Here is a 25,795-nt window from a genome sequence, read left to right as displayed (position 1 = left end):
AACGTTAGGTAGCAAAATATAGTTTTGGTTCGAAAAACGCGTGTTATTCGTATTAGTAATTAAGAGAACCGGAAAGATGTCTAGTACGAGTTTATGATCAAGAATTTTGAAAAAACAGGGTACCAAGACTGTAGCGATAAATTTGTGTTAGAGGCAAAATGCGAAGTTTTCAGCAAATCTAAGGATGGCGAGCAGACGCATTATTTGCCCTTGCGGGGTGACAATGCAACGCACGGTTACTGCCTGTGCCAGATTCCTAGCAGCACGTGTGTTACCTTACACAAAATTTCAGTTTACACAAAATAACGATACTGCAGTTAATTACCCTAACGGTTCGCGTGTATCTTGTTGTTTTGTTTTCTTTTTCTGTCCATGAATTTGCATGAATTTTGTTTGGTGCACAGAAAACCTAATGAACACGAACAACCGCTTTCTTAATTCATGCGACAGTTTGTGAGCATGCGGAGTAACCGTGGTTCCATCCATGGCAGTTCTTCGGGTTGGCGTTTGCTCTTTTAAGCCTTGCGGTTATCTAAGAACAGCACTTCCGCGAAATTATTGAGCAGACGCTCACGATACACAGCTGCAGTAACATCCGAACTTCGTCCACATGAATGCTTGCCGCCATGTGGGCACAAGACCTGCGCAACAGATGTTTCAATAGAGAGCAACACGTACCCCTCTTTAACGGCTTTTTAGTGGGCAGAAATGAATGGCAGCGTGCACTTCACTGACCGCTGGGCCCATTTCCGGCAAATGTGATCGTTTCGAAAATAAACCAATAGCAAGCGCTCAAGTAACCTAAGCTGTCAACAAGACAAGACTTCTCTTTGGTAGAATTTTCACGCTGAACTGCTCAATACTAAGGTTACTGGACAATGACTGCTACACAGTAATATTAGCAGGCAAAATATCATTCCGATGGAAGCAGTGGTATTTGCGCCAGCAGAGGGATTCCCGTTTCGCGACGGATTTGTGTTGTGAACGGAATCCACTTTACCCATCCCATCCCTCGTCCCCTCCAGCTCCCATCGAGGGTGTCGTAAAACGACTCGTCTGAACGAGTGTTGCCTTCTTGGGGTTGCATCAGTAGCACCAGAAAAATAACTGGCAGCCTGTACAGGAGCGACAGTGTCACCCGGTGCTGTGCTGTGGGAACGTCCCAGCAAAACACGCCTTTCTGGCCAGTCGCCCTAGGCCGCACAGTACGTGTGTTGACTAGCGATTGCTGATAGCAGGCTTCATAGTAGACGCGAGTCAGGCACGGTCATTGCGTCTATCCGTTTTCTTTTTTTAAAGCACGGGGTTCCTAGATCGTACCACGCTCGCGAGGACGCAATAGGATCGCGCTTCTCGGAACGACGTCCCAAAGCGGCGACGCTTCCAAAACATCACCTGTTGCCGCTGGTATACGTAGCCTTCAGTTCAAAACAATAACATTCTCAAGGAATTGATTGATTGATTGATTGATTGATTGATTGATTGATTGATTGATTGATTGATTGATTGATTGATTGATTGATTGATTGATTGATTGATTGATTGATTGATTGATTGATTGATTGATTGATTGATTGATTGATTGATTGATTGATTGATTGATTGATTGATTGATTGATTGATTGATTGATTGATTGATTGATTGATTGATTGATTGATTGATTGATTGATTGATTGATTGATTGATTGATTGATTGATTGATTGATTGATTGATTGATTGATTGATTGATTGATTGATTGATTGATTGATTGATTGATTGATTGATTGATTGATTGATTGATTGATTGATTGATTGATTGATTGATTGATTGATTGATTGATTGATTGAAAAACTTTATTATCCCAGAGGATTGAGCATCCTTAGTCGAAGACTTCAGAACTACTTTGCTCTGAACAACGGACTTTCTTATTTCTGTGTCTTGCTGCACAAATCTAAAATAATTATGCTAATGTGGAACTGAGACGATTTAGCAGAAAATAGAATGTCGTCGAGAGCATAAAATCTGCGACTGGGTTGTGCTTTGGATGCTGGGTTAGGCATAAAATGAGGGTATACTTGCGTTTTGCCTCAAGCGTGCCCAAAGGTGCTGCGGATTAAGCACCGTTCACACCTTGCCCCCAGCGGTACAAGTTTGGAAAGGCTTTGCTCCGTCTTAATTCAGGCTCGCTATTATTAAAAGCATATAGCTTGTTCTAGCAGAAGTACGAAGCAGTTGGCAGCCAGTGACTTTTGTTTAACTAAGCATGTTTTGAACATAATTTTCATTTTTAATTAAGATGACTTTACTAACTTCTGTTAGGCACACATGTTTCGCGTCAGGTGTTCACAAGGCTTCTGCTGTGTCAAGAAATATTGACATTATGAACATTTCCAGCGGTGATAGTTTTTCAGCTTGTTCACAGCCACTGTTATTACGCAGGTATTTTTGGGACAGCACCGGAGTGTTCTGTCCCCGTAGAAGTCTCTGGAATGTGCCGTGGAGAGCTTTTGCTCTTGAAGGCGGAAGCAGAAGCAGGACAACCTTCAAGTGCATTGTGAAGTGCATGTTTGTTCTGGGTGGCATGGTGATAAAGAGTGTTTCGACACCCCGGCCGCGGCGGCCACTTTTCTGATGGAGGCGAAAAGCAAAAATATACCCGTGTGTACGAGATTTCGGCGCACGTTAAAGATGTCCAGGTGGTAAAAATTAATCCGGAGCCCTGCACCACGGCGTGCCTCATCGCCTGCGTTGCGTCGGCGCGTTATACCCTGCAAGCGAGCAAGCGAACAAGCGCTCTATACGCTCTATACGCTCAGCTTCACCAAGAGTAACAGATCTTTTGCGTTGATTTCTAGAAGGGATTCTGGCGCATAATATGCGCTCGCGAAACAAGGCATGTTCCCCTCTAAAGTCAAGTGTCAAGTGTACATCCCCCATCGCTGCCTTATCTTTTCTGTAACTCGGAGGAGGGACACTAACCATGTGTGATCCCATTGATTGATTGATTGATTGCGGGGTTTTAACGCGCCGACGCAACGCAGGCGATGAGGCGCGCCGTAGTGGAGGGCTCCGGGTTAATTTTGACCACCTGGGTATCTTTAACGTGCGCTGAAATCCCGTACACACGGGCGTATTTGCTTCTCGCCTCCATCAGAAAAGTGGCCGCGAATCGAACTTGCGACCTCGCGCTCAGCAGCGCAACACCTTAGCCACTGAGATGTGTGATCTTGATCCAGCATTATGTACCTCCTTTTACTTCGGTTACCCTCCCTTAGTTTCCCCATCAACTTTCTGTGCCCGCTCCGACACTTATAAAAACTCCTACGACGAATTATTGACTCCTCATAAAACCAGGGATTTTTTTTTCGTGTAAGGCATAACGGCCGCTTAGGGGCAAACACGGAAATTTTTGAAATGGTAGATTGTGACGTTACGTACTTCGAAGCTACCGTCTATGCCATCTAGAGGGCAGTTGCACCTGTTTCGGTTTTGAAAACTCGCTGTGAAATCGAATGAGTTCGAAGAAACCTCCACAAACTTTGAATCCTAACTCTTATCTCTGCGCATATTTTTGGCTCCTAGGCGGTGCCTGAATTCATTTAGTCGCCTGTCTCAAACGACGCACTGAACCGCGCTATGGTACCACGCAATATATGTCGGCAGCCCGAATAACAGCGTGTGTTTTTTCCTGATACAGGATTCTCAGAAAGGCGGGATTTGTGCGATAGTGGCAGTTTAAAGCTGGCTGGTTGCCTGCACTGAAGCAAGTTGTGAGCCTTACAGCCTTCGGGAAACACGGCCAACCAACATTCCGTCTGGCAGCTCAATCGCGCCGTACACGAGAGGGAGGGACGAAGGAAAGCTCGAATAAAAACATAGTGCCTGCTTTAAACTCGCCTGGCCTTATAAATGCAGGAAGATGCAGGTGGCAAAGAAATAAACGAGAAAGGATCACTTTGTATATGCGCATGAAAGAACCTTGTCGCGTTTCTCCTGCATTTTTTTTTGTCAGCGGCTATGTTTCGCACACGCCCTGCTACTTCCAGCTGTCACCATTGCCTAGGCTAAACGGGAAAACAGTGCTGCACGCAATATATGAGGAGAAGTCTCCGAATTGAAAAGCAGCCGTCATTTACAAATTTTTAACAGCGGATCTGTTGTAGCTGGCCGTAATGTGTGGCGCATAACGCGTTAAACATACCAAGCAAATGCGGAGCGCTCGTGGGCGCGTGCCTGGCGACGGCCGTGAGCGTCCCCTGCTCGCGCAGTGGCTTTAGCAAAAATAAATAAATAAGTAAGCAGCACAAACATTGAGGAACACCTAGCGTTGCATAGCAGCCAACAACACCACAGCTTGCGCAACACCTGCTCCACGGAAACTCGACGCGACAACGCTGCGCATGCGTCGTACACGAACGCGCCGCCACTGCGCCTACCGCGCATGTAATGCTTGGCATGATGAACGCGGCAATATCGATACATATGACGATGACTACTACGAGCCCAGTGCAAAGCGACGACGGAACATGTATATAACATGTACTATCGTGATCAATTGAAATACGAATAACGGAGCGCGTGGCTTTCAGTACATGCCGCGCATCCTGACGACGTATACGCAGTGCGAACAAGTTACGATAGTTCGTGACCAATCTTGATATGGAAAGGCCATCGTATTTGCATCGTCCGTTGGGTGCACAGAACGAAATAAAAAATAAAGGAATTTAGCTGCGTGCTCCATTTTCACTCATCGCGGCAACAAAGTTAGATAACGCTTGCGTGAGCGGGCGCCGAACGCGGTGGGAAGACAAACCAAAACGCTCACACGCAGAACGACAGTGTTTCCATATCAACGTTGGACACCAACTCTCGTGACGTGTTCGCACTGCGCATGCGCGGCCCGTCGCCCGGATGCGCGGCATGCACTGAAAGCCACGCACTCCGTTGTTCGTATTTCAGTTTATCGCGATAGTACATAAACAAGTGCTCACGTAGAAAGAAATCCTGCAGCTGCGCTATGGCTCAAGCCTTGCGCGACTTAGTGCAATCTTCGCCAGTTTTTTTTTTTTTTTTTTTTTGCGTGTGCAAGTAAATGTGTTACTGCGACTAGGTTGTGAACGTAGCTCCTTGTTAATACTGGGATTACTCTTTTACATCAGCAGACGAGTTCCATTTCGTAGCATTCCTTTCCTATAATGAAACTTCTACGCGTCGCACTTTGGACCAGTCTGTGAGGCAGCACGTGAGGCGGCGCGACAACAAACGGGAAAATAAATTAAAGGATACAGTACTGATCAAAAGTGAAGTGCTAAAATATTTTTTTTTTTTTACAGCGAAGCTGTACATGGTGAGGCGTCCGTGTATTTTTCTGAACTGTCAACAAAAACACGGCCGCCATTAGACAGTCCTCGCTCCCTCAATTATTCGCAAGTGTACAGAGCTTCGAAGGTCCGTATCACATTTTAAACAGTTTATGACTTCAATGGTGACCGTCCATATGCAGAATAAACGGAACGTCGCAGCCAAGAGCAGCCTCCGACAACAGCCTTTATTGCAACTGGCCCATTCCGCTCCATCAAACATCGAGATTTAATGACTTTACTAAAGGTTAATCATAGAGCAGAGGCACTCAAAATAAAAGAGAAGGTTCCGAACACTGAATTCTTCGGTGCGTAGTATACGCAACCTGTGTCTCCATTATGCACGGGCACTTTAATTTATTTCACTGAAGGGTCAAGGGGGAACCGGTTTTGTTTTACGAGGGCGGGTGTCAAGGGCACAGAATTAGGTAGCGCATATCGTGACCTTGTTTTGTTGGGGGCACGAAAATATAACGTTGGAGAGAAACGCGTTTGGCGCAGTTCTCAGAAAACTGGGAAAGTTCCGAAAACAAGGAAAACTGCCGCCGCGGGAATATCGGCTGCCGGGCAGTCTTTTGGTGTCCTAGAGATCGCGCACGTCGGCCGTTTTTGTTTTTCAGTGGAACTTTAACTCTGAATTCTTCCATCCGTATTTAGTCTCTATGCACACCTGGCCGCAAAAAACAAGGGTCGAAGTAAGGGATTTCTGATCCGTATTTCATTTACCAAGCGAATAAGGATGCGTACTGGGTGTACAAGTGGTATAAGCTTTGCTTTCGGTTGGTGGACGCACCGATCATTGGTGCGAACTCGGCGCCATCCTTCTTGTCAAGCTGCTTGCAGCGGTATCGCTTTGTGGCTGGTTCACATCTTTCGTAATGAAATGAAAATACAAGTTTCATTTCATTTCATTTCATTTGAAGCTTTGAGACATATTACATTTGTAGTAAAAAGGCATGTTCTCCTAAACAACGATAATACTTCGTTTAAGATACAGACGAATTACCTTTGATTCACAAAAGTAGTGTCAAAAGAAGGTATGGGTTGCTCTTATGGAGAAATTCAGTCAAAGTTAAAATTTCCCGGTCATACGTTCCATTCTAAAACCACCGCAGGCAGGAAGATCAAGGTTGCACCTACAATTTAATCGCCTGCACATTTTTAAACACGAGGAGACCTTACAAATGGATGACGCCGCAAGTAATCTTGCGATTTCTTCAGACTGTAGTTATTTGTCGGCCTCATAGACGTTAAAGTGAATGCGTTATTTTGAAGTGTGTGCGTTTCTACAATCAACGCACTTGCACAAACGTACACGTGCACCCATTTCAACAATATTGAAATCACTCGGCCAACCTGCTTATTTTCTGACATGAATTGTTTTAGCCCACAACTACCCACGCTGCTAATCGGGATGAATGCTGAATACTTTAGACACGTGAAACACAAGCGGCACAGTTAAGCAGGCAAAGTAGATTTACGTTTGTATATATATAAAGAAAAGCCCACTCCTTTGTGCCCGTTTGTCTCAAAACAGACTTAGGAGCGGTGAAATGAGTAAATCTTGTAAATTCGACTGAATCGCAATTTCGTAATTGCGTGATTTTGTGACTTTTAGCTTCTTGTTTTAACAAAAAACTAAAAAAAGAGATAATGAGCCACAAAACAGGAAGAAAATGTCCTCTGAGGTATTTCCGTGTAGCGGTAAAAAAAGATAATTATTCCGGATTCATAAAACCAGATATGTTCGCGATTTTCAATTATCATCTCGTTTTCATACCACCATTGGCCCGCCTTGCGCCATAAGAGACGGCGACCCGTCCCCAATATTTTTCGCGAGCGGGCACTTTTGTATGTCTGGCCATAAATTCCTGTTGAATTTCGGGCGTGGTTGCTTCCAGGCAGAGGCATGACGCCAGATTCTTACATCTTGGGAAGGACATACAGTCACAGACAAATAAAATGCGAACAGAAAAATATGAACCAGAAGGTGCAAAATTGAAAAATACTCTTCGTGGAGGTCCAATTTATTTATTTATGGAGGTGCACATTTATTGGTATTTTTGGAAAGCCACATTTCCCAACGTTGTTTTTGTAACTAAGCCACGCGTCATTTTGACTTGCGTGGAAAGAAATCGCGCTATTCATGTGTTTTGGTTCATATTTTCGTGTTCGCGTTGCATTTGTCCATGAATCGACGCAGAAGGCATGCTGCATGCCTTGAAGCTCATCCTTCGTGAATATTTGCCCTAGCAAACTCAGACGTCCCCTCCTGCTTGCATGCTTTCAAAATGCGACAAAAGATGCTGGCCCACTATTTGCGTGTACACAATACACATTGCACAGGCTACCTTATGCTTCCAGATAACGGTCGATATAGATCGTCTGCAGTCCTCCGTGAGGAAGAATTGTTTGCAATATTTGTACAAGCCCGAGGGTTCACTGTTTGACGGACAAAGAAACCCAGATTTGGCGATGGGAAATTACCGCAATTGGGAAATAGGTCTGCGTGCAAGACTGCCCTGACATGCGCATGTATACTCAACCAGCGGCTTCGCGGGGTGTAGAAACAATCGGTGTGTTCCTGCTTCCGGGCACATTTCCTCCCCACTCTCCAGTCAACATCCCCTCGCGTGGTGTGACTTCCGCCGGGGCCTGTGTATCGCGGGCAAGGGGGGAAAACCCCAGTCGCTCGGCGCCCGCAGTAGACAAGCTGGCAAGAACCTTGAGCGCGAAGCCCCGGTGAACGACGTATCTTGCATCCGCATGCACTCGGGGCATGTGCGTTCCGTGTTTTACAGAATGAATAGAATGCTTATGCCGTAAAAGGCGACAAATTGACGTTAGTCCTGTCAGGTATGGCGCATTAGGCGAAAGCGATGTCGAATGCTCAAACACTTACGGAGAGGGTCGGCCCTATACACGCTGGCTTCAAATAAATACTTGCGTTATGCTCGCCTACGGTAAGGCAATGTCTGTATACTTGCCCACTGCAGAAGGATGAAGATTTTAGTTCAAAAGGGTTTTTGAACATGCATTCGACTTACGCGCACAGTGCGCTGTGAAGAATTTGGTCGGCGGTGGAAATTAAGGTGTGTGCACGTGGGCGCGTGCATGCGTAAGCGCGTGTGTGGGTGGGGGTTTGTGCGTGTGATTGAGCGTACGTGCGTGTGCGTGCGTGCCCGCCAGGCTGAGTGTCGCTTGCTCCCGCCACAGATTTCTTCTATTCGCTCAGTGGAATACGCCACTTATCAACGTCAGAAATCAACAGCCTGCCACATAATCCATGAGAAACACCTTTAAGCACGAAAAAATTTAGACGAAGGGCATAAAGGACGAAAACAGGCGCCAATAGGCGTCTGTCCTTGTCCTTCGTCCAAATTTTTAGCGCTTAAAAGTGTTGATCATGGAGTGCCAACCAGCTGAATCCCACATGTTGTTATGCCCAATAATGCGTAGGCATAACGGTTGGTTGTCTACACACTGGAAATCTTTGCCGGTGGTGCCCCAACCAATGTCAACGCCTTTAACAAGTGCTAATAAATGGCTACCAAGGACATTGTATTAGCGCTGTATCTAATAACCAACTAGACCAACTTTTCGTCCCTAATGAATAGAGTTTTGCGAGTAAAGTTATCGAGTTTTGCTGCGGGTTATTTGCGGTGCACTGGCGTGGACGGCCACCTCTCGCTGCTGCCGAGGTTGCGGCCGCCACCGATGTAGACGCTCCAGAGACCCCATAATGGTACGGTATGTCCTGCCACACCCCAGGCGTTGTCCAGGAGCATGCTCTCATTTGTTGTTTCTTAATTAGAAGCACACGCTAAGGAATGCGTCACAGCCAATGGCTATGTACAGGCGGTGCTTAGCCCCATCCTCTCTATTGTTCTCTATTAATGTAAAACACGCCTTGAAAGCACATAAGCAGACTTTAGTGCCTCGAGGAATTTTGCTTTATCGCTACAGAAGAGCTCCAAGTATGCAATGCTCCCCTATTTTGATTGTGATGATTAGAATGAAATGTAGAACCTAAATACCGCGTGAACGGCCTTCGGAAAGCAATAACACAATGAACGGAGAGACATCATGCGCCACCGTCAAACAGTAACTCATTATTACATTTTCTCAGACATGCAACCGATCGTGCCTGGGGTGCCACAAGGCAGTATTTTAGGTCCTTTGTTGTTCTTTTTATATAAATGACATTTTTTTTTGTTTCACTACCAGGTAACCTTATAGCATATGCGGGTAAAATTACCGTGCTAGTTTCCGAGATGACAGAGGTAGCATTGTCATTGTCATTATACGACAATTCATTTCTGGAATATCTTCGACAATGATGGGGGAAAAGCTAGTTAAAAATAAATACGAACGAAACAAAAGCTGTAACATTTCGAGTGAAAACCAAAATCATACGTGATGCTGCACAACTTGTGTATGGAAATATAATCGTTGACATCGCTTACAACACCATGTCCTTAGGCGTAGACTTTTCAGAAACGCTCAGTTGGGACTTACAAATCAACAACGCACGCACTAAAATGAATAAAATAAGCGGTGTCACATGTAAACATACTAGGTACTTTCTCCCAAGGCGAGGGAAGCTAGTGATATACAATGTTTTTCTACTTGCAGCCATAACATATTGGCATGCTGTATGGCTAACAACAGCAAAACAAGATAAAATAAAGTTATTGATGGCACAAAAAAGAGTTCTTAGACTAATTGTGAATGTCCAGCAACCGAATTGTTTATTAATAACGCGGGAGCGTCGACCTGCCGGTGGGTCAGTGCCTTATCACGGTAGAAAGCGGCGAAATAAACGAGAATAGATCGCACAGTTCGCATGTGCAGAATGGTCCCATCTGATCAGTGCAACCGTCGTCTGCCAGGGTGTTCCCGCAAGTGCGACACAATCAATTCCTTTCCTGTTGTAATCAGCCGCCTATCTCCACTGCCGTGAACAAGACGCACGATAAATTTATGCCGCCCCCAGGCAATGAAGATAGCTGGTTGATTACCAGTGGGAAGGGATTGTGTAGTGATTGTGGCATCAGCCTAGCAGACGACGCTTGCACTGGCGGGACAATTCTGTGCACGCGAACTGTGCGATCTATTCTCGCTCGTTTCGCCGCTTTCTACCGTGATAAGGCACTGACCCACACGTAGGTCGACGTTCCCGCGATACTACTAAAAAAAAATTGCGGCTGTACCAATTGCGCACACGGAACAGCATTTGACTAAATGTAATGTAATCAAAATTACTGCATTATGCGCCTTTAGATTGATACATCTCTAAGAATGCGATATCAAGAAACAATGAACCACCAATTTTTATGCTTGAACTAGCACGTCATGCAACTGCTTATAATGCACGCCAGCACCTGGTGGGGTCACTGCCATTTTCCCGAAAAACCGCTGCTTACAATTATTGTGCTATATTTTACAATTGTATTTAAATCTTCTCGAAGGCAATAATATCGGTTTCGAAAAAAACTTCGAACAAAAAGAAACTTAGCAATGTTCCTTGCCTTTTCGACTTGTTCTGAATCATCGTGCTGAGACTGCATGAGACTGCATGTATAGTAGAATTTTGTACGTACCGCTAATTCTTTATGCTGTATTTTTATGCTCCACTTTTTATACTTTATGCTGTGATTTTTTATGCCTGTGTTTATTTTGTCTGTTTTGGTGCGAGTGTGCTTACCTGATCTGTCTTTATCCTTCTGAGGGAAGGGTATATTAAGTAGGTATGACAGTTTGTGGTTTGGACAGTGTATGAAGGGAAGTGTACATCAGCCATCGGATAGGACGTAAGGGGCCTTCAAGCTGCGTTGTTCGCAACTTTTTCCCATGCATCATATCTCCTTCCGTACAGCAGCAACAGAGAAATAGATGTCTCGTTTAATTTTATCATGCCCTATTTTCCCTGACAAATACGACCCACATGAGCGACTCAGTCAGCACCACTTTAATGACTATCGGCGTTTGCTTCTGCCTCAGCAACATGGCTTCTCGTTGCGTCGCGCATTCCTTGAGTGCTCGATTTTGTCGTAATGGCGGCCATTTGTTCGGCTATTCCAGCTTCCTGCTGGCGGGAGGAGAGGAATCGCGTAGCTTCCGGTCCTCATACAGGATCGGGAGCTACGCGTTAGCCTTCGACAAGCAAACGTGTGCACACGTGCACTGAGAGAGACGCCTCCAACTGGTGCTTGCCTGTTTCTTCCACTTCATGCGCCTGTTCTGGTACCAGGTCTTGACCTGGAGCTGCGTGAGTCCCAGCAGCCTGGCCAGGTCTGCGCGGTCTGGCGTGGACAGGTACTTCTGCGAGTCGAAGCGCCGCTCGAGGCCCATCAGCTGGCCCTCGGTGAACACGGTCCGGTTGCGGCGAGCCCTGCGCAGCTCGCGGCCCTGCAGCCCCGCCGCCAGGGGCTCCTCGCCCGAGGCGCCGGGGCTCAGGGACGCCGGGGCCACGCCGGAGGCCGGGTGATGCGGCTGCTGCGGGGAGGCCAGGCCGTCCACCGAAGACAGTACCGCTGAGGAGCCCAGAGGGTAGGCGGACGGCGGCCAGCCCGCACTCTGGCCGGTCGGCAAGTAGGCTGCGCTGAGGTCCGGGTACCCGGCTGGGACGGAGACACGAAAGCCTGGTCACGTCGTTCTGCTCTCCGCGGTACATCAGCTCAACGTCTTTTTAAACTTTGTAATGAAACACTTACACCTACATCGTCACTAGCGCTGTACAGAAGAACAACCTGGGACTCAAATGTGAACGGGAAGAAATGCTTTGAAATCTTCACAACGAAGTTGCGGTCAATGACCAAGTCAAATACAGAATTTTTGGCGTTTCGGAGAGCATAAAAACAACGACGACGTCTTGCCTAGCCTCATTGTGAACAAGGATGCCGTACGGGATCGGAAACATCAAAAATTGTGCATTTTACTTGCTCATTTTACTTGATCTTTGCCATGAACTCACAACCTGACAAGAGACACATAGTCCAAGCCTGAACTACGTGCCTTGACATTTTGTTGCCTAAAAAAGAGAAAAAAACTGTTCGTAATGGTGTTCTTCGCGCGGACACTAAAAATGAGCTTTCAGGAATACTTCAGTGGAGGGCTATACAAATTAGTTTAGACTGCGGGCATTTAGCGTGCTTTTAAAGATTCTCAAACACCGAGATTTCGTTTTTGCGTTTTGATCTGAAAAGTAGCCACCCCATATAGGGATCAAACCTTGTACTCGGGTTCAGTGTAGCTCTAGAAACTGACCCACTGAAACTAATCCACCGTGAGATGTCGTCTCGGCTCTTACTTCACAAGCAATTGTTATTCTTTTGTTACAAGAATACGTAGTTCGAGCGACTCTTCAATGCGTACAACACCGGTGTATCAAACGTGATACTCATCTTAGCGTTTAAAAATTGCACTTAAAGTGACCGTACAACACGTTTTTCACCTTGTTTCTAAATCCTAAAAGCCTTCAGAACGTAGTCAACAAACCCATCCAGTGCTTTGTATAGGGGGTCACAAAGTACCTTATCCAAAAATTACTGCTCTATGCCCATCAGATAAGTTCGAAACCTTCTCAAAAGATTTTTCTCTATTTCCAGAGACTCGGCGTTCTCTAACCGCTCGATTTACGTCATTACAGCTGTGTAGCGGTTATTGCCACAAAGCAAAGCAGAAAAGACAGGCAGATAGTTCTGCGGCGAGGAGCAAATCACGCAGTGCTGCTTTGACAATGATTCCAGGCACGGAGGAAAGAGTTAACGCGTTCATCTGCAGTGTTGCAGATCCACTTTTATAAACTGGCACGCAGTTACTACGAGAATAGTAATGCTAGGCAGCAAAAGCATAACACTGCACGATCTAGCCTACGTCGCTGGACATCGTGTGACTTAACAATGGATACCCGCACATTGTGGCCTTCTCGGCAACGAGAAAGCAGATGAGGCCGCTAGCAGAAAGTTATAACTGCGCAATGTAAGGAAAATTTTCTTCACAAAGCACGACGATGCAGCGCTAGCGAAGCAGCTTGCCTTAGAGGAACGAAACCGCCTCTGGTACTTTCCCGAAACTCATCACCCTTTTCTGTACCATATAGACTCTGACCTGAGAATGAGGCTCCCAGAGCGAATCCCACGTCGTCTTGAGGCGCTGTATCATCGGTTGCGCCTCAACGCAGCACTTACGAACTCCTACCGACATCGCATCGGTAAAACCACAAACCCTTATGGTAATAACTGTGGTTTGCCAGAAACTGTTGAACACATTTTATTAGATTGTCTGGCATAAAACCAGGAAAGGAACCACCTCGCCAAGAAGATCGAGTGCCTCAACAACGGACCTTTATTATTGAAAGCTCTTCTTGGAACATGGTCATCTCAATAGCGAAAGGTATTAGATGCAGTGTTTGATTATTTACACGACGTCGGCGTCGCAGAGACAATGTAGAACTATGCATCATCATCCTGTGAAACCACCTGGACCTTTACGTGACCCACAGAACACTCCATGTTACCTTATTTTTTACCTCTTCCTTTTTCTCCCTCTCTTTCGCCCTGCTTCCTTTAGGGCCTTTATTCTCTTCACCCCATTCCCGCAGAGTAGCACGTAGGCGAATACATGCCAGCAGACCTCTCTGCTTTCTTCTTCTTCTTCTTCTTCTTCTGATGATGATGATGATTGCTATTGGTTTCCCCTTTGTAGCGGATGACATGTCATCTTACCAAAAAGTACTAATATACCTATGTTTTATACTCTTGGTTTAAAGGGGTCCTGAAATACCTTCCGCCGATGCGTGGATGTACATGTAACCAAATAAAGCAATGTATTAGCAATCTCCTCCCGCAAGAATTTTGTTGAAGCGATGAGTATTAGCTGAGAAATCGTAAATCAAAAACCGCGCATTATCGTCGCGCCGCGTTTCCTCCTCCTTTCAACTTACTCTCCGCTGTTGACGGCGAGCGAGGCTTCCCTCCCATGCTGCCGTGCTCCTCGGCGGTGACGTACTTCCGCTATTGCGCTGCTCACACAGCCGTCTGCTACGGGCAAGCCCGCACTCTGCTCAAGGCTGGAACAGCGAACGAAAAATCTGGCCCCATGTGTGCGGCGGCCTGGCCTTGCCCTTTCGCGGTGTACGTTGCTGCAGAACTTTGCTATCGGCGGCACGCGACTCTTTATCGGCGGTGAACTCGCAGCCGCACGGGGAGGATCCTGCGCTCGCTCCCTTGGATGCACAGCGCACTGTTTATCCAAAAAGCGCCGTATCAGATGTGGCCCCGCTGGTGCCGGGTCTTATTTTGTGGCGGTGGTAATTCCTGGCGGCGGCATGTGAAAAAGACATTTTAAACCGATACAGAACCCGTGCACAAAACGCCAGTTCAGCTTGGGGCGACGCGTGGTGGAGAGCGGCAACGTTGGCAAAATATGCTCCGCCGCGGCTCTGAGCTTTCTAGCACTGCAGCGAGCACCATAGAGTTAATACTGGCGAGCACCATTTCTTTGACAATGGGTCTATTCGATTTAGCCTGCACCTCTTGAACCAGTTCACAGCGGTGCAAAGCGGGTTCCGCCATCGGCGGAACCAGACCTGCACATTTTTCGCCTGCTCTGCACCTCCTCCGCAAGGAGTGCAGGCAAAGCCATGAACCCGTCCTGCACCCGTCGGCACCACCGGTGAATCGAACGGCGCGGTTCAGGTGCCGCGAGCTGCACCGCTGAAACGAATGGCGAAGTGCGGCACCGCCTGAACTGGTTCACGCGGTGCAGGTGAAACGAATCAAACATCGGTTGCCCTGGCAACAAGGCACAAACCGCTCTAGAAGTCAGTTACGGTTGCATGATCCCGGTTCAGCTTGGGGCCCCACCTCGCGGCATATGGGCACTGCAGGCATAGGCGTGCGCACAGGGGGGGCAGGGGGGGCGGCCGCCCCCCCTAATTATCTGAAGGGGGGCGCCAAATTGGCCCATATTTTGCCAATGTAACACATTAAAGTAAAAATTTCTGCTCTGAAATATTTTGTATGTGTTGCAAGTCCATCGCATTGAATAAAAATTTTATAACCATCCCTCTTTGCACTGCGTTCGGACCGCTAGGCCTTCAGTGGGAAGAGGTCTGGAGTTGCTGTAAAGGAGGAGGAGGAGGAGGGAGGGGGGGGGGGGCGCAGCGGTAAGACTTTGCTCCCCCTAATCGAGAACTCTGCGCACGCCAATGACTGCAGGCATACTACTCACTCCCATTTGGAAGTGCGAGATGCGTTTGGCATTACAGGAGGCGATGGTGTGTGTGTTGTGGGCGCCTTTGTTTCGCGATGAAATGCGACGTTGTGCTTCTGCGGGTGGATAGTGCTTCCCATGGTCTGGATTATCTTTCTCAAGCGGCGTACGACTCAACCTCTCATGGTGTATGTGCAGTGTGCGTGGCTAAAAGCCATCTCGGCTTGTGCGCCAGAGTTAAGTGACTTGCTGTTCGTCCCCGCAAACCGCGCGCGAGGTGAGTGCCGAAATTACGAGGGGCAGGAGGAGGCAACCCATCGCCTGTCAATCGCGGTTCGGACTTGCAACGCATGTTGTGACGTCGAAACGCATCTCTGGATTGTTTGGAAGTTGAATAAAATGTATGCGTCAAACCCGGGCATTCGGCTCAGGGCGTTCTCTGCGATTGCAAGAAAGAAGTGCCACGGGGCTTCAACGCTTTCTTTATGGAACGTACTCAAGTAAGAGAATATTCATGTCGTGTTATGGCCCTGTTGCATTCAATACAAACGGTTAAGCGTTTGTTTACACTTGTTTCGTTTGTCGTAAAATGTCCAAGCACTCCGGCACTCCGCTGGCAGATCAGCCGGCGAGCCGACGCTGAGCAGACGCCTCATCTCTTTGCCGGAAGTGCGTGAAAAAGCCGCCCAATAGCAGGATGTCTAGCTCATGACGAACATCTGGGAATCGATGATGTAGACATGTGAAGATGGCGGCGTCCAAAAACACGAAGGAAAGGGTGAGAAAAAAGCGACAAACTTTGCAACAAAAGTGTGAGCTAACCGCTGCGCGTAAAAGAGTAATACTTGGCACAGATGATGTTGACGACCCAATCTAACGATTGCGCTAGTCAATTTAGTGTGCTCAAAACGCCTTTCAGGGCCCCTTTAATACTAGCGCTGTTTAGGCCAGGCACAAAAAGCTTATTAGGCACAAAATACTTTTTTTCTGTTACAGGTGGTAACTGTCCTATGCAATATTCCCCTCTCTGCTTTTCGTCCACCAGCATTCTAATCTTCTTTTCGTCGCCTCGACAGCCTTGAAGTTGACGTACTTTGTGCTACCCTTAAATCGTAGGGCTTGTGGAAGCCGAATATTTCCATCATGTAGATTTGGATGGATCCCTCGCATTCTAACACTATGTGCCGCATAGTTTCTGTTTCTTTTCCGCAGACCACGCATACCCCATCATTTTGTGAAAACTTCCCCACAAAGCTATTAGTTCGCAGGCAGCCTGCTCTAGCCTCAAAAGGCAAAGCACTGCCCTGGAAATTATCGTAGAAATTTTACTTTCTGATGTTCAATTTCTCAGCCTTGTACATCTCTAACGACGTTTCAGCTTCCATTTTTGCTCTCCATTTATTCGTTTCAATCTGCCTTGCCTCTTTTTTGGTTACCTTGGCTGTTTTGAATTCTCCACTGTTCTTTCCGTAGTTCATCGTTACCCTTCTAGTCTTCCTTAACCACCGCGTACCTAAAAACCTTAGCTGCCCACCTTCGTTGATCCATTGCTCTCAACCTCATCTCAAAACATATTTTACTCTGTGCTTCTCTAACTTCAAAGGACGCCCAGCCCATATCTCCCTGTACTGCTTCGTTAGTTGTTTTTTATGCGCGCCTAAGGCCAAACGGCCTACCGTTCTCTGGTTCACTTGAAGGCCTGATAGAACGTCTGATTTTAAGCAGAGTACAGCATTCGTAAATGTGAGACCCGAAACCATTACTCATTTCCACATTCTTCTCACTACTTCATATTTGTTATACCCCACAGAGCTCTATACTTCATTATAGCTGCGTTTCGCTTTCCCTTACCCTTAAATTGCTCCTCGTGAGTTCTTAAGTAGTTATCCCCTTCGTTTATCCACACTCCTAAATATATATATTCCTTGACTCTGGGTAATTCGACATGCTGGATAAACACCGCATCAGTGGTAGTGTCATTGAAAACCATTATTCCTGATTTTTCTGCGCTAAAATTTAACCCAAGGGCGGTGGGTTCCTGGCCGCTATAATTTATTAGCCATTGCATATCGGTCTGGTTATCAGCTAAAAGAACAATGTCGTCTGCGTATAACATTCCCGGAATACGCTGCTGTACCACTTCTCCTTGCAGCATATGGGTTAGGCTGAACCATACTTGACTTTCTTCCAGTTTCTTTTCTAATAAAGAGCTATGTTCTCTCTCTCTCTCTCTCTCTCTCTCTCTCTCTCTCTCTCTCTCTCTCTCTCTATATATATATATATATATATATATATATATATATATATATATATATATATATATATATATATATTATATTAATATATATATATATATATATATATATATATATATATATATATATATATATAGTAAGGAAATGAGGGGCTCGTTGAGGAAATACAGAAAGATAGGTCAGCAGTCTACAACGCCAAAGGAGGCATAGGGGTGTGGTTAGGCTCTTTTCTTTTTCACAACGGTTAATGAAGTAAACATTTTTTTTTTCAATATACAGAAGAAAGAAAGGAAGAAAAACACGCGCCCAGAGTGGGGACCGAACCCACGCCTTTCGATTACATGTCGAATGCCTTACCAATTCGGCTATCTGGGCGACTGTGTTCTCCTTCACTTTGTGGGCTATTTATATTTACTAGAAGTGTATCTGACGCTTGAGGGTGGTAGCCAGCGCCACTCTGACTACACGGGGAGAAGGGGACCTTCTTTCCAACCCCCGGGGCGTGACTCAAACGTCTACAGCCTGTCATGAGCGGGTAACTGGCGGGTAACTGCTGACCTATCTTTCTGTATTTCCTCAACGAGCCCCTCATTTCCTTACTATATTATTCTGCGAAAGCCTAGCGAGGGTCTCAGTTCTGGCAGCCTTGATGCCTGGGTAGCATAAGAGGGCTTCCCGCCAGTTACCCGCTCATGACAGGCTGTAGACGTTTGAGTCACGCCCCGGGGGTTGGAAAGAAGGTCCCCTTCTCCCCGTGTAGTCAGAGTGGCGCTGGCTACCACCCTCAAGCGTCAGATACACTTCTAGTAAATATAAATAGCCCAGAAAGTGAAGGAGAACACAGTCGCCCAGATAGCCGAATTGGTAAGGCATTCGACATGTAATCGAAAGGCGTGGGTTCGGTCCCCACTCTGGGCGCGTGTTTTTCTTCCTTTCTTTCTTCTGTATATTAAAAAAAATGTTTACTTCATTAACCGTTGTGAAAAAGAAGAGCCTAACCACACCCCTATGCCTCCTTTGGCGTTGTAGACTGCTGACCTATCTTTCTGTATATATATATATATATATATATATATATATATATATATATATATATATATATATATATATATATATATATATATATATATATATATATATATATATATATATATATATATATAGAGAGAGAGAGAGAGAGAGAGAGAGAGAGAGAGAGTGAGAGAGAGAATCAGAATAGGAAATGGGGGCTCGTTGAAATAAGACAGAAATAATGGTTGGCAGTCAAGAAAGCCTCGGACAACGGGAGGATATTGTAGGTCATTGAAACAGATAAAGAATTGGGAAAGACAGAACGAAAAAGGAGAAAAAATGCCCGCCGGGTGCGATCCGAACCCACGACCTCCAGAAAACCGGTCTGGTGTGATGACCACTACGCTACCGGTGGGGCTATTTTCCCCTCCACTTTCTGGGGTATTTATGTTAAGGAATTTTTGTTTCCTGTGCTTGAAAATAGCAGCCAACGCCACTGGCACTGGCTACCACTAAACGGGGACACGAAAAAGGCCAATTACAGAGTACGAGCGCTAGTCCTGCGTAAGTTTCGCTTCTTTCGTCCCCGTCTTGTCGAGCGTTTTACCAAGTCGAAGTCGTTTCACCAACTAGCCCATATTTCTGCGTTGAATCACACATACAAAATTACACATTCACGTAAAATTACACATACTAATGTCATTTGATAAATTTATGCCTGCTTATAAGTTTCGAGTTGTAAACAAGCCGCAAGCTAAATAATTTCAGCTTTATATGGTAAAAAATGCAATACTACGCAGTCTGCATTTTTTTGTAGTCCATACTACCGAGGTGCCATATATTTAATGCTATTTTGTGCTTTGCTGCTGGTTATAGTGCACCATTAGCACGAGTTCACGATTTCGTTGTGGTTCCGTGACAAATGCTCAGGTCAGCACGACATTTATTCCGAAACCTAATACTGGCTTCTCGAAAGCCTTTAACCTACTCGGGCTAACAGTTAAGGCACTGATTTCTGCCAGCCAGCAAGCTGAATGCACGGGGCAGTCCGGAAACGTGCCTTGATAGTATGTCGAGGCTCCGCGAACGATCTTGTGGCGCTGACGTAAAGGGAATCTCCACGGCTCATGAGCTATACCTGCACATTGGGAAAGTCTCTCTCACGTGAGAGTGTCTGACGGGCTGCACAAGGAAGCCAGTGTAAACCCGCTAACAGTTTTCCACCGCAAGGAAAACGCGTAATGGAGAAGTTAACACGTGCGCGTTAACACCGAGAACTAGCAGTTACTTCGCTATTAAGCGACACTACATCTTGCAATTTGGTTCCCAGCAGCCGCCTCAGCCGCGGAGTGGCTTTAGATGGAAAGCGAAGCTGTGCTGTTCGAGTAAAATTGCATGGTATTGTCTACAGCATCTTGCAACCGACGCGGGTGAGGAACTGCGGCACTTTTAACGTCAGACGGAGGGAAACTAATTTAAAAAAGAACCGAGAACCGCCGTTCCCCGTCGCTGCGCGCGCGCGGCGGAACGTGCAATTTCCGAGACACTCGCTTGGAGCTTCCCTAGACTGACTTAACTAGCGGGTGTGTACACGTTCGAGCAAACGACCTTAAAGCTTTAAACATGCTTGGGAAGCAGATACTATTCGTAAAAATCGCGTATTTCGCTGCGTTGTGATCCGTTAAACTGGTTACTGCTTGCTCTAATTTGTCATTCGGGTTTGCTAACGACTCGCACTACTAAATTGAAATAAACAACATGAAGCTTGAAGAGCAGGCATCGAGGCATTCAGACACGCGGTTGGGTGTCAGAGGGGGCCCACCGTCTGTGCGGGCCTCACGCCTGCCTCGTGGACTGCGCTCGGCCGTCCTGCGCATCCGCGTGGGGGACGCGTGGACGGCAGAGCAGAAACACCGACTGGGGCGGGTGAGCAGCCCTGACTGCCCTGCCGAGCGCTCATGCAGTCCCTGCCGCACGTAGTGTACGAGTGCTCCAAGTTTGCGTCAGGGCGGGCGGAGCTGCAGGCCGTGCTTCGAGGAGTGTGGTCACTCGAGGAACTGCTTTGGCCTCCGGGCCGTCCTAGGGAGCGGGACAAAGTGCCCGAGGCCCTGGGTGCATACCTGGGTGCCTCTGGGCTCCACCGCGCACTCCGCTACAACATCATGTAACTTCCCAGGTTGCAGTTGAGTGCTGCTGCTCACGCAGCTTTTCTGCGTGTGTGTGTGTGTGTGTGTGTGCATGCGTATGTGTGCGGGTGCGTGCGTGCGTGCGTGTGTGTGTCCCTTTTACACGTGTGTCACACCATTGTCTTCTGTATATTCACGTTTAGTTTATAAGTATAGTGTTTGTCTCTGTATCGCTACTTTGCACAATTGTTTAACTCCTTTTTTTTCCTTTGTGTTCTATATATGATCCTTGTTAACATCCCCTTTGTGTTGTATATATGTACCATGTCAACCTTCTCTCCTATCCCCCTATTCCTATGTGCTCTTTCCTCCCTATCCCACCTCCCCTACACCAGCAGGTGTTCCGGTGTCCGCCCCTAGGCGAGACAATTTACGCGTGCTGCTGGACCTTCCTCTCTTCCTAATGGTTAATAAACACATACATACATACTTGAAGAGTGAGGCGTTGACGAGACAGCACAAGTGATTTAAAGTAATTAGCTTTTTTGCAAATGGTCTGCAATTTTATAACAGGTGCTGTCATCACTCACAAGAAAATTACGACAACTTCATGTATAAAAACTAAAAAGAATTAAAGCACTGAACGTGAAATATGTCGGAAGTGTAGAGCAGTGGTTCACCACAGGAGCTGTGGCGCCCTTCTTTTCTCTTTGCTACCACCTTTCACGCCATTCCCCTCCCTGTCTCACTACTATCTTGACGAATTGAACAGAGCTTTGTTCAATGCAATTAAATTTTCCCGCCTTCGAAGGGCTCGGGCTCCTTTTCCTGGGAGAGCTCGCATCATTTTCTTTATCTTTTGTTTCGGGCTGTGCCTGAAGCCACCCGAGCGGGAGTTCTGTTTTGTTAGGGGCGAAGCCCCTTACGGGCTGCGGCTGTTGGCGTTTGCAGCGAAGCTGGCTATGTTTAATCCCCCAGTACTCCCGTCCACGCTGAACGAAAACTCAGGGACTTGTGTTCAGCGTATGGAACTATTCATAAAAAATAAAAAAAGGGTCGCGAGGTCTCTGTATCCTGATATGTATTATAGTGAACCTAAAAAAAGCCTTTTCGGCAATGCACTTATGTTTGGAGGTGAAGACAACTGTTGGCAAAATCGGTGTAAGCTTTGTATTTCTATTCCCACACTGTCTGTTGCGCAGTGAAGCATCGCCATCTGCAAAGGCAGTATGGTTTCATCCCCACTTCATACTTACCTCACCGCCGCATTCGCATTGGCATGTGACCACTCTAAACCGCAAAAGAGCAACGAACAGTTAGAGTCCGTGCGTCACAGTGGGCAATAAACTTCCAGGCTTTCTGGAGGCAAATACCTGTGGGAGAGGATTCACAAAGAGGAAGACCCCGCGCATCGAGAAACAAGAGCGACGGGGTTGGCTGACCGCTTAGGGCTGGTGACTACGTGAAGTCACAGCGCGGTGCTTGTTAGGATAAGCCACAATTCCAGGAAGGCGGTCAGTCGGCTTTCTCCCGCATTTATTTGTTTGCGTTCACACACACACAAAAAAGAAGTTGCATTGTAAAGGGCTGTATAGTAAACCACCGCCGCGCCAACGGCGTAATAAAGCAAAAGCGAGTGTTGCAGCTCGCTATCGGGATTGCGAATTCCTCCTTATAGTTGGCCAGATCAGTGGCCAGTAACACCGCAGAAAGTGGCTATGTCTACTGCGCATTCTCCCTAAATTTTGATAGCTATCAAATTCAAGAAACAACTCAGATAGACACTTACAAATACATATGTGTGTTATAGGCGGCCACAGCTTTATATGTGTGCTTCAGGTGATGGGTAGGTCCATTGGAAGCGACCGTGAATTTCTGGAGGCGGTGGTCATCGCCATTGACCGATTCTCCCGAGTGAGCCTGCGAGAATGTCGGGTCTTGATGCCGAAGCCAATGAAAATCAGTTAATTTACCATGAGCGCCTGACGGAAACTGTAATGGTCACTGGCCTCTTTGTGAGTGGATACGTGAGAATGTGGGGTGAGTATGTTGCCGTCGCATCCAAATGATAATTGGTGAACCGGCCGCGAGCTTGTGATGGCAGCTGTACTGTTTCTGGCCAATCCACTAGGCCAATCAGCCAATGGGATTTTCGGTACCATCGTATATCCACTTCGACAAGGCCGACAGCGCCGGCGATACATTATCGCAGAACGGGCCATGTAAGGCGGTCGCCTGAAAGGTGCATCGCGTAATTATCTGGGAAGTGGGTGCTGAATGCAGGCCCGAAGAATTGACATGCTTTTGAGGGTTGAGTGTAAATGTGCACAGAAGATATGCCATAATTGGGACCATTTTCTGGACTGTTCGCCGCAGTTTATGTCCCCCAGCCTCTGCCTAAGTACAGTATGTGTTCCTTTCTCTGAATTACATATTGTGACGTGGCAATGAAGGCACTGCTCGTAATAAAATGTATTACAGTCAAATACAAGCCGGTGGGCAAAGCAGATCGAATGTCCCCGGAACAGCGCGCACGTCCGCAAGGCAAGCAGCGTCGTCGTCGTCACCCAAGGCTGAGTACCAGCTTGGCAGTGGCGCATATCCCTGAAGGAGAGGTTGGCCATAGCTTAGCACTTGGATTGCCAATCTGCCAAGGCCCGTGACATAACCTCCGGCGGCGAGAGCGCCGACCCGGTGCAAACAATGGAACAAGGTTAGAGGCAGCCTGGATCGCGGGAGTGGTACGGCTTCAGACGGGAGACGTGCACAAGTTGCGACGTTGAATGAGATGACGGCGAAGGCGTGAGGGGTCCAATTTCGTAGGTCACGGGAGTTACCATGCGTAGGATGCGGTAAGGGCCCGTGAAACAACACAGCAGTTTTTCAGACAGGCCGACGTGGCGTGATGGGGTCCACAGGAGTACCAAAGTGCCAGGGGCGAAGTACACATCGCGATGGTGCTGGTCATAGCGGTCTTTCTGGGCAGTTTGTGCAGTAGATATCCTGGCGCGGGCAACCTGTCGGGCCAAATCAGCGTGCGCTACCGCGTCTCGTGCGTATTCGGTTGTGAATGTCCCCGAGTTAGGCAACACGGTGTCCAATGGTAAGGCAGGCTCTCGCCCAAAAAGAAGAAAGAAAGGGGAGTAGCCGGCAGCGTCGAGGCGAGAAGAATTATACGCAAACGTAACGTAGGGTAGTGGTACGTCCCAGTCGCGGTGGTCGGCGGACACGTACATGGCCAGCATATCCGTGAGCGTCTTGTTGAAGCGTTCAGTCAGTCCGTTTGTTTGCGGATGATAGGCGGTTGTAAGGTTGTGCTTCGTACGGCAGGAACGGAGGAGGTTATCAATAACTTGGGACAAGAAGTACCGCCCACGGTCCGTAAGCAGTTGACGAGGGGCCCCGTGGTGCAAGATTACATCATGTAGGAGGAAGTCGGCTACGTCTGTGGCACAGCTGGTGGGGAGGGCACGCGTGATAGCGTAACGCGTAGCATAATCCGTGGCGACAGCAATCCACTTGTTGCCCGACCGGGACAAGGGGAAAGGGCCGAGAAGGTCCACTCCTACACGGTAGAATGGTTCTGTGGGAACATCAATTGGTTGAAGGGTGCCGGCTGGAAGCAAACGAGGTGTTTTTCGGCGTTGGCATAGATCACAAGCCGTGACGTATCGCCTCACGGACCGGTATAGGCCCGGCCAGTAAAAGCGCCGACGCACGCGGTCGTAAGTCCGAGCCACGCCAAGGTGACCAGCTGTGGGCGCGTCGTGAAGCTCGCGGAGGACGTCAGAGCGGAGATGCTGAGGCAGTGCAAGTAGCTCGTCAGGACCGTCCTCGCGAAAGTTTCGGCGGAACAAGATGCCATCACGAAGCATAAATTCACGCGTAGAAGGGTCGGCCGGCTTGGAGCTGAGGCGTTGGATGATCTTGTAAAGCGACGGATCACGGCGCTGATGGTCTGCAATGTTGAGCAAATCCGACAGAGCGAATACGCCGGGGTCGTCGTCATTGTCTCGAGGGTCAGGGGGGTCAACAGGGTGACGAGACAGGCAGTCCGCGTCCCTGTGCATGCGACCAGACTTGTAGACGACCGAATAGTCGTATTCCTGTAGCCGTAATGCCCAACGACCAAGTCGTCCAGTGGGGTCCTTCAGAGTGGAAAGCCAGCATAACGCATGGTGATCCGTAACTACAGCGAATGTTTTGCCGTACAAGTACGGACGGAACTTGCTGACAGCCCATACAAGTGCGAGGCATTCACGCTCAGTGATAGAATAGTTGCGTTCGGCGTGGTTCAAAAGGCGACTGGCATACGCTATCACTCTGGTACCACCTGGTTGTCGCTGGATCAAGACAGCTCCTATGCCATGCCCACTTGCATCAGTACGAACTTCTGTCGGTGCCGTATCATCGAAATGGGCCAAAATCGGACAACTGGTCAGACGGTTAATGAGCGAGGAAAAAGCCGTGGCTTGTGCGGAGCCCCACGAGAACGAGGTATCGGTCTTCAGAAGATCCGTGAGCGGGCGGGCTATGTCAGCGAAGTTCTCGATGAAGCGGCGGAAGTAAGAGCATAGGCCAACAAAGCTGCGAACGTCCTTCGCAGATCGAGGGACAGGAAACTCTTTGACGGCGCGCACCTTGTCAGGGTCAGGTCGCACACCAGCAGCGTCCACTACATGTCCCAGGATCTTAAGTTGTTGGCCGCCGAAATGGCATTTGGACGCGTTGAGCTGGAGCCCGGCACGGCGGAAGACCGCAAGGATGTCCGACAGACGTTGAAGATGTGTCTCGAATGTTGGGGCAAACACGATGACGTCATCCAAGTAGCAGATGCACGTC

At 47.6% G+C, this 25,795-nt stretch overlaps 1 protein-coding gene across 1 annotated transcript in view; it reads right to left on the bottom strand.

Moving 5' to 3' along the window:
- Positions 1 to 16,703, bottom strand: part of LOC144179686 (homeobox protein BarH-like 1) — a 30,867-nt gene extending 14,164 nt beyond the window's left edge. The window contains exons 1-2 of the mRNA XM_077708134.1: positions 16,655 to 16,703; positions 11,560 to 11,966 (exon numbers count right to left, since the gene is read on the bottom strand). Coding sequence (XP_077564260.1) covers positions 11,560 to 11,966; positions 16,655 to 16,703 — 456 coding nt within the window. The remainder of the gene's footprint in view (positions 1 to 11,559; positions 11,967 to 16,654) is intronic.
- Positions 16,704 to 25,795: the final 9,092 nt, after the last annotated feature.

Source organism: Haemaphysalis longicornis, unplaced genomic scaffold, assembly GCF_048455015.1.
Source record: "Haemaphysalis longicornis isolate Haplotype H1 unplaced genomic scaffold, Haemaphysalis longicornis Haplotype H1 scaffold_4, whole genome shotgun sequence".
Classification (NCBI taxonomy): domain Eukaryota; kingdom Metazoa; phylum Arthropoda; class Arachnida; order Ixodida; family Ixodidae; genus Haemaphysalis; species Haemaphysalis longicornis.
Note: the sequence above shows the minus strand (reverse complement) of the source record. Positions and strands in the feature narration are given on the sequence as shown.